We start from the raw sequence: 14,496 nt of genomic DNA on the forward strand, positions 1-14,496 counted from the left end.
TTAACTAGTTGTACGAACGCTTGTTTTATTGTTGTACAGTTTTATTGGATCTTGTTTAGTCGATACACTTATTTGTTTTAGCTCCTGCTCATTTGATTTAGCTATTTTTGTCTCATCTGTTTAAGGAAATAGGTAGCTGATATAATGCACTTTTACCTTAGCGCTAGGTATACTCTTGGTTGCTTGCTTTTGCAGAAAATGCACTTAAGACTTCTGGTGATTAGTAGTTTTCGTTCCCTACCTATGTTGAATGCACTTATTGTAAGTCGCTTTGGATAAAAGCGTCTGCTAAATGACTGTAATGTAATGTGTTGACACGGCACTCCCATGACCTGATGAACTTTAACCAGATTTTATGATTTGGCTATAATAAAAGAATAAGCCGTCTCTGCAGTTTAGATATTATTATTTGTTATCTGCGTTTCAGATGAACTCCCACATGCATCCACGATTCACACACTCTGCTGCAAGAGAGTCCACCACTCTTCTTTCAACTTCTTATGCTCCAAGAACGGTAAAATGTCTCGACTTTTTAATCTAGATATGAATTCACCAGGATAATGGCAGGAAAATATTACAAATGTTCGTTGTGTTCTTGTGCATCTGTCATTTTAGAATAGTGTTGGCTATTAAAAAAATCATAAATCAGCTATAATTATGTGCTTAGTTCTGCTATTAAAGACACAGTTTCGAAACATTGGCACATACTGTCATCAGATAGAGCACTTAATAAAGCATTTCAACACCCTACACTGTTCACTTTTAACAGGGCTACCAGTCTAAAGGCCGTTTCAGACGGGGAGCGCCGCGAGTGACGTGCCTTAAGGTCGTTTCAGACAGCGAGCGGTTGACGCGCCATAGTGATTAATTTTCCTTGAGAGGCGGGATATTATTTGAGACGCGCAGAGAAGTTGAAGGGCGGAGAGGCAAGCGGGCGCGGTCCCGTGCAATTCTCGCGCTTCTGCTCGTTTCGTGCACACGCCCGCGGGCGGCAAGAGCTGGATTATGGACAATATGGCAAAACAACAATGATCACGGCGTGATCCCAGCTGGTCACTCGCTCCCCGTCTGAAACTTCCTTAAGAGACCGACTATTGAAGGCTGACTCATGCACAAAAAGATCAAAACCATTAATCTCAGGCAGTTTCCCCTGTAGGTCATGTGCCTCTTGTGCCAAGGTAAAGACAAACGCATTCAAACGCATTCCACGATTCACATATAGACAAAGAGTATAACATAGGTCTTTAATAACACGACACATGTAATTTATCTTCTGTATTGCCCATGTAATAAACTAGAAGTTCACCTCTAGAGTTCGACACCTACACATATATATATATATATATATATATATATATATATATATATATATATATATATATATATATATATATATGGAGATATGTGTGTCTGTCAGTCCCTGTCCCTTTTAGGGCCATGTATGGAGATCTCTGTATTTGTCAGTCCTTGTCCTTTTTATTCCCATGTATGGAGATTCCTGATGTCATGAGTACATGCCAAATTGCCCCTATATGGGCATGCTGATAAAACTATTCATAGGGGTGGGCGATATGGCCTAAATATCATATCACGATTTGTATGAGGCAGAATCACGTAGCCTGGTATTGGCCAGACTGATAACGTGGATTCACTCTCACGTTCCTCCCCGGTATCAGTCTGGACTTCGGCCCATAGGGAGCGAGTATGAGAAATGAGATTTATTTTTTGGTGCTTTTCACTGTTGTACGGACAGCAGTTGAAAAGCAGTCACTGGTTGGCCCGATCATTTTACTGATTTCTCATACTCGCTCCCTATGGGCCGAAGTCCAGACTGGTACCGGGGAGGAACGTGAGAGTGAATCCACGTTATCAGTCTGGCCAATGCCAGGCTAAGAATCACGCTCCACACAACAAGATACCAGGGTTGCGGCTCTTTCTAAAAGAATCGCGCTCCACCATCGTATCACAATACATTTTTCATGCTGGTTTTTAGGATTATTATTATTGTATTGTGATTATCAATTAAATATATGATGATGCATTATATGTATATGATTATTAATATTATTATTGTAAGATTTTATATATACATATATATATAATAATATTACATTATTATTATATTACTATAATTATTATTAGATTTTGTATATATATATATACAAAATCTAATCTAATAAAATCTAATTTATGCAGAATGTCCCATTTCACAAGTTTTCAAATGTATAAAATGTATAATATTTGTTTCTGATAAGCAGCAAGCTAGGATGGCGGCGGGGGTGCGTGCTGGTGGTGAAGGCTCTGCTTGCCCTCGCTTAAAACCTAAGATTTACAAAACGGATGATGGGAAGGTGATAATCGAAGACGAACTTTTAAACTTTATTGTTGTGAAAATGAAGACACTAAGCCACGATGAAATTGTTATGTTGGCAACAAACAATTTTTCATCTAAGTGGATTGAAGAGTCCAAGCTGCAGCTGTTTTGGCTCTGCCCGAATACCAGTGTATGCAATGTGTTGCACAAAGGCCCACAGAAGGACGTAAATAACGTCAAGGCCTGTTTAAATGTTTTTAATGAGCTCGGAGAAAATATTCCCCGGTTTGTTTCACACTATCTGGATAAACTTCCGGTTGGGTTCGGAAATATGGACGCCTCGGCGCTGCTATTAAGCAGAATGGAGCAGCTGAGCCAAGAAGTTTCTGGTCTGAGGAGGACACTGGAAATAAACAAACAGGTGAGTGTGTTTGCTACTCGGTTTTCCCCATTCTGGATGCGAATAAATTATTTATTAGTGAAACTGGGTAATAACCCAAGTGAAAAAAAAATGTATTTTTTGTGTGCTAAAGTATACTTTTAGCACAATAAGTATGTTAATTGTCAATTTGAACTTTTGTCAAAGCATACTAACAGTGCATTTTTTGCCAAAATATATTTAGCAAATATAATCAGAGTGCATTCAAAAATATATTTCTACAATGCACTTAAATGTCAACATGAATTAATTTGTCATTTAGCACATTTGCTAAAAGTGTACTAAACAAAATATACATATTTAATTAAATAAAAATGTACTTTTCAAAAGACTATTCATATAATGTTTAATTTTTGTTTAACTTAGTACATTTAATGTTAAATATATTTTAAATTATTATATTTTAAGTGCTTTTATAGTATATTCATAGCAAATTATCCTCAATATGCACTTAATTTAAGATATACTATAATATGCTTATTAAAAGTATACTTTTCACAAAAACTATTTAAAATATGTTCAAGTATATATTTTTGTAAGTATGTTAATGCCTATTTTATTAAAGTTTCACTTAAGTACTACTTCGTAAAAGTACAATTTTCATCAGTGTATTTATAGTATAAGGCTGAAAAAATATACTGAAAAAGGCATTATACTTAAAGTTTGCTTTAGTATACTTTATAAGTATACTATTTATGAATATGTTCCCGGATGCTATTAGTAATATACTTCTTAACATTATACTTGTAATATACTTGTTTTAAAGTGCATTTAATATATATTTCTACAAAGCACATTAGTAAACTTAAAAGAAATGTGCTAAATTACAATTTAATTTATGTTAGTATTTAATGTGCTTTGTAGAAATATATATTGAATGCACTTTAAAACAAGTATATTACAAGTATAATTTTAAGAAGTACATTACTCCTGGATGCTATTAGTAATATACTTCTTAACATTATACTTGTAATATACTTGTTTTAAAGTGCATTTAATATATATTTCTACAAAGCACATTAGTAAACGTAAAAAGAAATGTGCTAAATTACAATTTAATTTATGTTAGTATTTAATGTGCTTTGTAGAAATATATATTGAATGCACTTTAAAACAAGTATATTACAAGTATAATATTAAGAAGTATATTACTAATAGCATCCAGGAACATATTCAAAATAGTATACTTAAAAAGTATAATGCTTTTTCGGTATATTTTTTCAGCCTTATACTATAAATGCACTGAAGAAAAGTGTACTTTTAGGAAGTAGTACTTAAGTGAAACTTCAATAAAATAGACATTAACATACTTACAAAAATATATACTTGAACATATTTTAAATAGTTGTGAGAAGTATACTTTTAATAAGCATATTATAGTATATCTTAAAATAAATGCATATTGAGGATAATCTACTATAAATATACTGTAAGCACATATACTACAATCATTTAAAATATATTTAACATTAAATGTACTTAAGTTAAACAAGAATTAAACATTATATGAATACACTTTTGAAAAGCACATTTTTATTTAATCAAATATACATATATATATATACTTTAATTACAATACTTACAGTATCTGAAGTAAACCTTTGTTGATGTCATTTAAGTATACTATCATTACATTTATGGTGGCTAGAGGAAGTCCATTTCCCAGCATGCGCCCCAGTGCATGCTGGGAAATGTGTGTTATTGTTCCTATTTGTGTTATTATTTGAATATGGGAATGCGTAGTGGGGTTATGCTAAGGGTCATTGAGTTTAGTGTTTTGTTGTGGTGCTATTTGGTGATTTATGGTATTTTATGTAATTTGTTAGTAAAACCATGAATTAAATGTCTGTTTGTTTAGTCAGTCTCTCTCCCCTTTTCCCATCCTTACATATAATGTGAGTGTGTTGTTGATGGTTGCGAGAGTTGTCATGGCTCTTACAGACAGCTAAACCACAAGCCTCCACGTTACATTGCAAAAAATATTAAATTTAATTTCCCAGAAGTATATTGAATATACTCATTTGTACTTTTTATAAAATTCAATTTAAATGATGTTGTTTGGAAACATTTAAGTTGTACTTAATATACTAAAAGTTGCACTAAAGATATGCTAAAACATATCATTAATACACTTTTATGTACTTTTGCCCCCCAAAAAAATACAATTTAATTACAAATATACTTATAGTATCTGAAGTACAGTTTTGCTGATGTCATTAAAGTGTACTATCATTCAATTTATAGTGTATTACCAATACGTATCAAGTACAAAATAAATAAATATAGAGTACATAGCAATTATGCTTAAAATATACTTTCAATGTATATATACATTGCAATTACAATATACAAGTATATTCTTAATTAACTAACTGTGTACATTTAGTTAAATTAAGTTGTAGTTGAAATACATTATTATTACATTATTATTACATTATTATTACATTGAAAGTATATTTTAGCACATTTGGATTGTAGTTTAATTACTTTATTATTACATTGATAGTATACTTGAAACTATTAAAAGTATACTTCACATTCATTTATTTTATACTCCAAGTATATTTGTAATACATTGATTGTATATTTTAAGCATAATTGCTATATACTCTATATATATTTATTTAGTACTTGATATGTATTTGTAATGCACTATAAATGTAATGATAGTATACTTCAGCAATTGTACTTCAGATAAGTACATTTGTAATTAAATTGTATTTTTTTGGGGGGGGGAAAGTACATAAAAGTATATTAAAGATATGTTTTAGCATATCTTTAGTTCAACTTTTAATATACTAAGTACTACTTAAGTATTTCCAAAATAAGACAATTTAAATGTCATTTATAAAAAGTACAAAAATAGTATATTAAGTATACTTCTGAAAAATATATTTAGTATATTTCTTTTTCACTTGGGAAATCTGTGACGTGTCGTAAGATCGAGTCACCCCACAGCAGATTGGAATCTGGTCAGAGTGGAAAATGTTGATTGTTACTCCTGTTGAAGTTCATGAAGAAGTTTTGAAGCTAGGAGATAATAAGGCCTGCGGTCTGGACAATATAACAGCTGAACTAGCCAGTAAGAAACTGTGTCCTTTGGTTGCTATGTGTTTTACAGGTTTTTTGTTCATGGGTTTTTACCTGTTTCCATGCTCTCTGTTGTGTTAGTGCCGGTCATTAAAGACAAAGTGGGTAAATAAGCTAATAGGTGAGTCAATATATGAAAAAATATCACTTAAAGTAATAGCCTACTAGGTAACTTTTTCAACAAAACTAAAGTTAAATTGTATATCTTTTGTGAGTGGCAAATGTTTCGCAACACCCACTCCATGAATTTCTTTCAATGGATTCTGGTAGTATTGGGCACGCTAAATAACACACTAAAAGTCTACCAAAGTCTACGTCCCGGAAAGCCACCATTCTCAAGATGGCGTCCAAAATGGCTGCCTGGAGCTGAAAATGGCTATATCTCAATAGGAAAAAAATATACAAATTATTTTTCACTTGATTCTGGTACCTCTAGACATGCTTATGAACATACAAAAAATCGAGGAAAATATACCTCCCGGAAAAGCTTAATTTTCAAGATGCCGTCCAAAATGGCTGCCTGGAGCTTAAAATGTCTATTTCTCAATAGAAAAAAAAAATACTGATTTTTCACTTGATTCTGGTTGATTATAGCTGGTTGATATAGCTGTCATTGGAGGAGGTTATGCGTTACGAGCTCAGTCCTTTCCCTCCTGCCCTCTTTGAAACTAGAAACATCTTCTGCAAGGCTGATAAACCACAACTAGCGCATGTGATCTGTGATCATGCAAGTGATGCAATCCTAGATTCTGTACCAGAAACAGAGCATTACGTTCTTGATTTATCATTGATTTTAAATGCATGTGGTACAGGGTGTAGGGTTGGTGACTCGTTAATAAATCACCTGATGATGATTTGGTCATGTTTAGTCCGTGTAGTGCTGGTCTCCAACACCTTCTGAGGATATGCTCACAGTATGGTTTTGATTTTGATATAAAATGCAACGCTAAAAAGAGTAAGATCATGATTGTCCGAAGTAGGGAAGAAAGACAATCGACCTTTCCTGACTTCTATCTGGCTGGCACTGCTAGTGTGTGCAGTGAGATTACTTATTTGGGCCATATGATCTCCAATGACCTTTCAGATGACAAGGACATCTATAGACAGCGGCGGAAGCTGTATGCCCAAGCGAACATGCTGTGTCGCAAATTTAGCATGTGCTCGGTACCTGTGATCCTTTTGTACACCACTGTGTACTGCCCACCTTTGGTGTCGCTACAGACAAGGCTGCATCAGGCAACTCACAGTGGCTTATAATGACTGCATGAGGCTGCTGCTGAGAGCTCCAAGAAGCTCCAGTGCAAGCCAGATGTTTGTTAGTGTCGGGGTAGTGGTACCCACCTGCTCTGCTGTGCTGCGTAACCTTATGTACAGGTTTATGTGTAGGACATCTGAGTCAGTAAATGACATCATCGCTGTCATAACGGACTCTACACGCAGTTCTGTCAGGTTCTCCTCTAGACTGTGGAACCATTGGCGCACATGTTTGTATGTCAGAAACTGAACAATGTGGGCTATTTGCATTTTTTCTTTCTGTTATTTTATTGTGTTGTGTTGTATAATTGTAATATGGATCTCCCTGGGTCTGAAATTAATATTTAATTGATATAACAATCCTTTGGAAATAGCTGATCTACAAGCTCATTTTCAAATAGCCAAAGTACAGTATATACAGTATAGGGCTGATGTTATGTTGTTGGCTGTCAATAATTGACAAAGGTATATAAAAACATTCAATCAGTCAATTCAATTAATCAGGGTTCAATCAGTTTAACCACTTTAACCCTATGTGTATGTTGGCTTTTTGAAAAAAGACGATCTACATGCTCACTACGTGTCCATGGCACAACATCTTTTCAGATTTGTGGCCAAATACATTTCAATTTGGGGGTCATTGACTTAACAATTTTGTTACTTTGTGTTTTTAAAAGCAAGTACTCGAGTACTTGAGAGAGCAACTTTGTAGAAGTTGAGTGATATTTGAGTAGGAGTATATATGTTACAGGGAAATTGGCATTCCAGGGAAATTGAAAGGGGTACGCTTGTTTTCACCCCCCCTCAGGCAATTCTGTAGAATCAACGCTAGAGGGCAATGCAAGCCAGACATGGCACGCGCACGCACGCACACATACAGATACAGACACACACACACACACACACACACACACACACACACACACACACACACACACACACACACACACCCCAAGCACAAGGGGGCGGGCCTGGCGGGCTATGTTAGTGCAGTGAGTGGCACTTGGGGCAAACGCAGTCCCCACTACATCATTTACGATTCCGTGCCTATCGGTACATAACTCGGACGGCGCTTAAGTCGACTAGCAGACCATCGGCCGGTCGTCGCGGGCACTCGCGCCTGGAGGCGCTCGGGCGCGACTCCTCGGCCTCAAGGTCTGCTAAGTCGGCGCGCCTCCGTCATGGTCCAAAACTATACTTTATCAGCGAAAAAAAAGTAGTCCGCGGTTGTTTGAAAAAGTAATTTCCCAAGTGGGAGTCAAACCCAGGCTCCCGGTGGTAGTGGGTGGGGAGTCCAATGATTATCGAAGTGCGCCACTGAGGCTTGTAGTGGTGTAATGTAACAAAGTAGATTTACTCAAGTAAATTTTGAGGTATTCGTACTTTACTTGAGTATTTCTCTCATATTATCCATTTTATTTTCAGCGTTCCCCTAGCGTAGCTTCCTGGTTGCTATGTTGTTGTTGTCGTCCTCGCATCAAAGCCCCGCCTCGCAGCACCGCTCCGCGCCTATAAAACAAGCGCTCCCCTGTCATTTTCCCTGGAATGTCAATTTCCCTGTGACATATATACTTTGTACTGCGATTGAGCACTTTGTCCACCACTGCTGATGAGTGCTATCCTGTATGTTTGTTTTGAACCCCCTCCGCAGCTAAGAACCGCCGCTCCGCCAGAGAGGACGAGCCGGGCTCTGCGGAGGTGCTATGTTTGTGGACAAGGTCCGGACCAGGACCGCGACGCTTCGATGCTCTCTGACGTCAGCTCTGAGGAGCTCGACTCCGGCAGCGACTCTGGCCTTCGCCCAGAACTTCCCCGGCGTGGTAATAGTCGGGGTAAGCGTCCCACCACCCCGACCCTGCTACCCGCTTGCCCAGCGTTTCGACCCACCACCCCCTCATTAGACAAGGACCTGTGTGCCGAGTTCCCTGTCGCTGAAGCCGCGGCAGCGACTCCAAGGGGGGAATTTGCTACCGCCCAGTGGGCCGGCCCGAATGTGTCAGCCATACATGGCCGCCTATGCCCTGGGGTGAGTGAACTTGCCACCCTACATTTTGTTGTAAATCATGGTCTGTTGTATAGAGGGGTGAAAGCTAAGGGGGGACCTGGTCTTACAACTGTTGGTGCCAAAAACCTATGTGTCTCGGGTCCTATACTTCGCGCACACCCACCAGCTGGGGGCCCACCTGGGGGTCCAGAAAAAACTGCAAACCTGCTTTGTGTGTTGGCTTTGGTCAGACTTCACAATACATTTGTGAAATGCTCAGTTAACACCTGTGTTTACTTTCACATTCAGGCGTCTTCCTCTACCTGTAATATTGAGGTTCAAGGTAAAGACCCTCATATATCTTCTCAACAATGCAATATCAAAAGTTACTCACTAAGTTGGGAGCTCTAATTGTGCACTAAAATGATTGGCTGATTTAACTATACCCTATCTGTTATTTAAGTATCTTACTGCTACAACTCAGGAGACAAGTCCCTATTCTCACATCAAATATTAATTCTGGCCACGGCAACAACGTGCACATACGCACACACACGCACGCACGCATGCATGCACGACCGCTCACACACACACACACACACACACACACACACACACACACACACACACACACACACACACACACACACACACACACACACACACACACACACACACACACACACACACACACACACACACACACACCAGTAAAGTGAGAACATTTTAAACATTAAAAAAATCTCATAATTATACTTAGGTACTGAACTACAGTACTTGAGTGCATACTTAGTTACTTTCCACCACTGACTGCTGCACAACTCAGGGTTTGATTCCTTTACAGAAGCTGAATTAGCTGAGGTGAAGGACATCATGAATGATGTTGACGAGAAACTCAGTGATCAGGAGACAGAGCTCAACAAATTTCTGAAGTGAGTATACTCCAACTAATGACTCCTTTCCACTACAAAGGGTTAACCCAGAACCTTCCATTTTCAGAGCATGTTTATTTTAATGATAAATTGTGTTCTGGCTTGGATCAATGAAACTAATGTAGTATACTTTAAGTTTTATTTTTATTTATTTATTACATATTTTTTGTTTACATAATGTTAAATTGCATTAAATTAAAAGTTAAAAGTTTCAAAGTTTGTTTTTTTTTTTTTTTCGCAAAAGGGGAAAAATCAAAGATTTGGAGAGCAGCAAAACGGAGCTGGTGGGTGTCTTTGGTAGAACAGGAGCTGGGAAAAGCTCTCTGATAAATGCCATTATCGGTGAAAGGAATCTCCTGCCTATTGGAGATACCAGTGCTTGTACCTCAGTCATGATTCAAGTGCAGGCAAATATGACAGACAAAAACTACAGAGCAGAGATCGAATTCATCCCAGTAGAGGTAAAAATGAACATGTTCTTACATAAAGCATGATATTATGTTATAAGCATTGGTGGACAAAGTATCAGACAATTGGACTCGAGTCATAGTGACTCGACTCGAGTCTGACTCGATTCGCATATTTGACGACTTGCGACTCGACTCGGACTTTGAAGGTAAAGACTTGCGACTCGACTCGGACTTGGAAGGTAAAAGACCAACGAGACTTGAGACTCGACTCGGACTTGCTAGCCAATGACTCCCGACTCGACTCGACTTGAGACAAGATGACTCTAATGACTCGTTTAGTTTTTTCCCCTATGAATGATCTGTGTGTGAAATGCGCTCTTTCTTTATACAAACCCATGCTCACTCTACCGCAAATGCCTCTCTCTCTTTATACAACCCCATGCTCACTCTACCGCAAATGTGCTCTCTCTCTTTATATAAACCCATGCTCACTCTACCGCAAATGCGCTATCTCTCTTTATACAACCCCATGCTCACTCTACCGCAAATGTGCTCTCTCTCTTTATATAAACCCATGCTCACTCTACCGCAAATGCGCTGTCTCTCTTTATACAAACCCATGCTCACTCTACCACAAACGCCACCACCACTCCCAGCGGGGTCATTTTGATTCTATGACGGCTGCCGTCTAGTTATCATCAGTGCCAGTGTTGTGAGGAAAAACAAGCAACCAGGTCTAGGAAAACCAGCCCAAAAGAAGCGAGTCAAGCGACTATGGGCCACATGAGCACTCTAACATATACATCAGCTATTTGAAAATAGCAGATCTACAAGCTCACAATGCCTCCCGATGCAACTAGTTGTTCGTGTTTTGTTTATGACCCCAGCCACCCCAACAACAACAGTAGCACCAGCCAGCGAGATATACGTACTTGTAAACATGAAAGTCACTCACCACTGTCGAATTTACTTTATCCATGGTAACAGCAATAAAGTCTTAGTCCGTTTTTTGGTGCGCAACACAACCCTTGTTTAAGTGAATTGCTTTCACCTGCTGCTGCTGTGCAGAGTGTGCGCTACAGGGCATATCTCCGCCAAGCCAGGGTGACCTACCCAGGCTCATGAAATTCATATGCAGGCATAGTAGCCAATTAGAATGAAATCTGCAAAAACGGACTCATATACTGATACAGAACCATATATTGGCTATATATTATGGCTGTCGGGTGGAAATCTTGTATGTTCCTTTTTCATTATTATTTAAAAACAATTTGAAATCGTGAAAATAGCCAATCTACAAGCTGTAATTATTTAATAATTAAGAAATACTATATTGTAAGGACCAAATGACTTGGGACTCGACTTGGACTCGGACCGGAGGGTTGGATTGACTTGGGACTCGACTTGGACTTGGGACCAAATGACTTGGGACTCGACTTGGGACTCGGACCTGAGGGTTGGATTGACTTGGGACTCGACTTGGACTTGGGACCAAATGACTTGGGACTCGACTTGGACTTGGGACCAAACGACTTGGGACTCGACTTGGACTTGGGACCAAATGACTTGGGACTCGACTTGGACTCGGACCGGAGCGACTTGAACAATTGTCTGCAAAGTATACTCAACCCCAGTTCTCGAGTCAAAGTATAGATAGCCTACTCCTGGTCAAATATTATTCAACTACAAGTGAAAGTTGCTCAGTCAAGTTTGTACTTGAGTTGTATTCAACAAGGTTTTCAAAAAAAAAAATAATAATAAATAATAGTGAAAATAGTAGATCTACGAGCTCTAAAAACGCGACTCATTGTGAGCTTGTTGGTCTAGTAATTTCTGTATATTTGAAACAGGGCTTAAAGGGGTATTTCACTTTCAAAAAAACTTTTGGTCGTTTTATCATCTACTCAGGCTTTTGTGAGCCCCCCAGACCGTTTTTAAGTTGCTTGATTTAGTATTTAGATATTTGATAATCATTTTATCAGACACGCCCCCTTCCTATACAAACCCATTATAACTTCAAACTCAATTCTTAAACTGTTAGATTCATCAAAAACACCCGTCCTTGGTTCTGGTGACTCACCCTGCCCTCCTAATACGCGAGGGGGCCGTGTTTTTTCGATACTTTTTTTCTTTCATTTTATTTTAATTTTGTAATGTATTTAATTTTTTTCATTTTCCAAAAAAAATATTAAAAATAAATAAAAAAAGTTATCGAAAAAACACGGCCCCCTCGCGTATTAGGAGGGCAGGGTGCGTCACCAGAACCAAGGACGGGTGTTTTTGACGAATCTAACATGTTAAAAATGGAGTTTGAAGTTATAATAAGTTTGTATAGGAAGGGGGCGTGTCTGATAAAAGAATATCAAATATCTAAATACTGAATCAAGCAACTTAAAATGGTCTAGGGGGCTCTCAAAAGCCTGAGTAGACGATAGAATGACCAAAAGTTTTTTTGAAAGTGAATTTTGTGATTATGTGATTAAGTGATTATTTCATAGTGTACTTTTTCCCTTCTTAGAAATGTAGTGGAGTTAAAGGTACAGTACAATATGTGTCTTTGAAATGTAGTGCAGTATCAGAAAATGCAAATACTCCAGTAAAAATTCCAAAGAGCTAATTTGGCTTGTATGGTTCACCAACTGGTCCAACACACAAACTAGGCCACACTCTCGATCTTGTCCTGTCCTCTGGGGTGAGAATTACAAATATTGAAACCAGTGCTATGGGGGTGTTTCTGATCACTCCAACATTGTTTTTAACTCTTTGACTAAACAATGACGAGATTTCTCGTCATATTTTGCTAAGGCGCAGCCTGCCAATGACGAGAATGACAAGATTTTGTGTTTTCAGTGGTTTTCCACTAGATGGCGCTGTTCGCCAACCTGGGAGTCACCATTTGACTCACAGAGAAGCAAAGCAGCACCAAATCACATGATCGCAAAAAAAACCCAGCCCGTTCACTTCCTTGTTATTGAAGACTCACCTCTTCAGACTCCCCCTTAGCCTGTAGCACTTGCCCTAGCCTTGACGACCTTGCAGGATTATGCAAAGGCTAAAATGTAACCTAGATAGCATGTTATGTAGACAGATGCCAGGTCATCGTTGACCTGGCATCCTATAGTGTGTATAATTTGAATGTAGGCTGATGATAGGTTCTTGGTTTACGTATGTATTAGTTATTATTAGATTACCGGTTTGGTAATGTATTACTTTATTATTAGATTACTATTTTTATGCATTTGATATATTATGTGTATTATGATGTATTATCTTGTGTCCTTGCTTACTGTAAATCGCTCTGGATTAAGAGCGTCTGCTAAATACCTAAACTGTAAACTGTTATTCGATTTGGAAAAATTGCCTTTTTTGCGAAAACAACCTACATTCACCTGCCCCTCACATGAAATCTAGAGGTTACGTATGTAACCCCGGTTCTTTTTGTTCTGGAGTGAGACACTCACTATGGGAAACAGCGCCATCTGGCGATGCAACAGAGCTACACACAATACGCTCCCGGGCCCGTTCATTGGGCAAGAGTGTATGTCACGTGACCGGCCGTCCCTTCCCCTATCCGGAAGGACATGGCCTCGCGTGACGTAGGTCCTTCCTCCAACACAGTTCCTCTGCTCGCAGTGGCGAACAAAGGGGTGTTTGGTGAGTGTCTCACTCCAGAACTAAAAGAACCGGGGTTACATACGTAACCTCTAGTTCTTATTCGTTCTTTCGTGAGACACTCATTATGGGATTTATAAACCCCCCGGAAGCGTTAAAACGTTCAACCCCCACAAATCGCACACGTCCCACCACCCCGCACACGGCGTGACCCCGGCCTCCGGGGCGCCCGAGCCCTCCGGGCTCGGACGCGGTATAAGGGACAAGAAAAGGAGACCCTGACAGACCGCAGTCTGCCTTCTTCAGTTAATAGACATACAAGGTCTGCATCCTACCAACCACATAATGAGGGAACAGGGCCCCCCTGCCCCTGAGACGAACCGAACGTTGGTCCCAGGGGATCATTTCAGGAGGAGAAAACTGGGAAAGAGAAGAAGGCCCCATGGCCTCTCATCTCCCTT

General features: G+C 38.8%; 1 protein-coding gene across 1 annotated transcript in view; it reads left to right on the forward strand.

Moving 5' to 3' along the window:
- Nucleotides 1-427: 427 nt before the first annotated feature.
- Nucleotides 428-14,496, forward strand: part of LOC308077304 (nuclear GTPase SLIP-GC-like) — a gene marked incomplete at its 5' end in the record, with an annotated part of 81,353 nt that continues 67,284 nt past the window's right edge. Inside the window, 6 exons of the mRNA XM_080417932.1 lie at nt 428-514; nt 2,259-2,735; nt 8,749-9,123; nt 9,391-9,424; nt 9,926-10,013; nt 10,258-10,474. Coding sequence (XP_080274058.1) covers nt 428-514; nt 2,259-2,735; nt 8,749-9,123; nt 9,391-9,424; nt 9,926-10,013; nt 10,258-10,474 — 1,278 coding nt within the window. The remainder of the gene's footprint in view (nt 515-2,258; nt 2,736-8,748; nt 9,124-9,390; nt 9,425-9,925; nt 10,014-10,257; nt 10,475-14,496) is intronic.

Source organism: Gymnoscopelus braueri (assembly GCF_963280865.1).
Source record: "Gymnoscopelus braueri genome assembly, chromosome: 21".
Lineage (NCBI taxonomy): Eukaryota > Metazoa > Chordata > Actinopteri > Myctophiformes > Myctophidae > Gymnoscopelus > Gymnoscopelus braueri.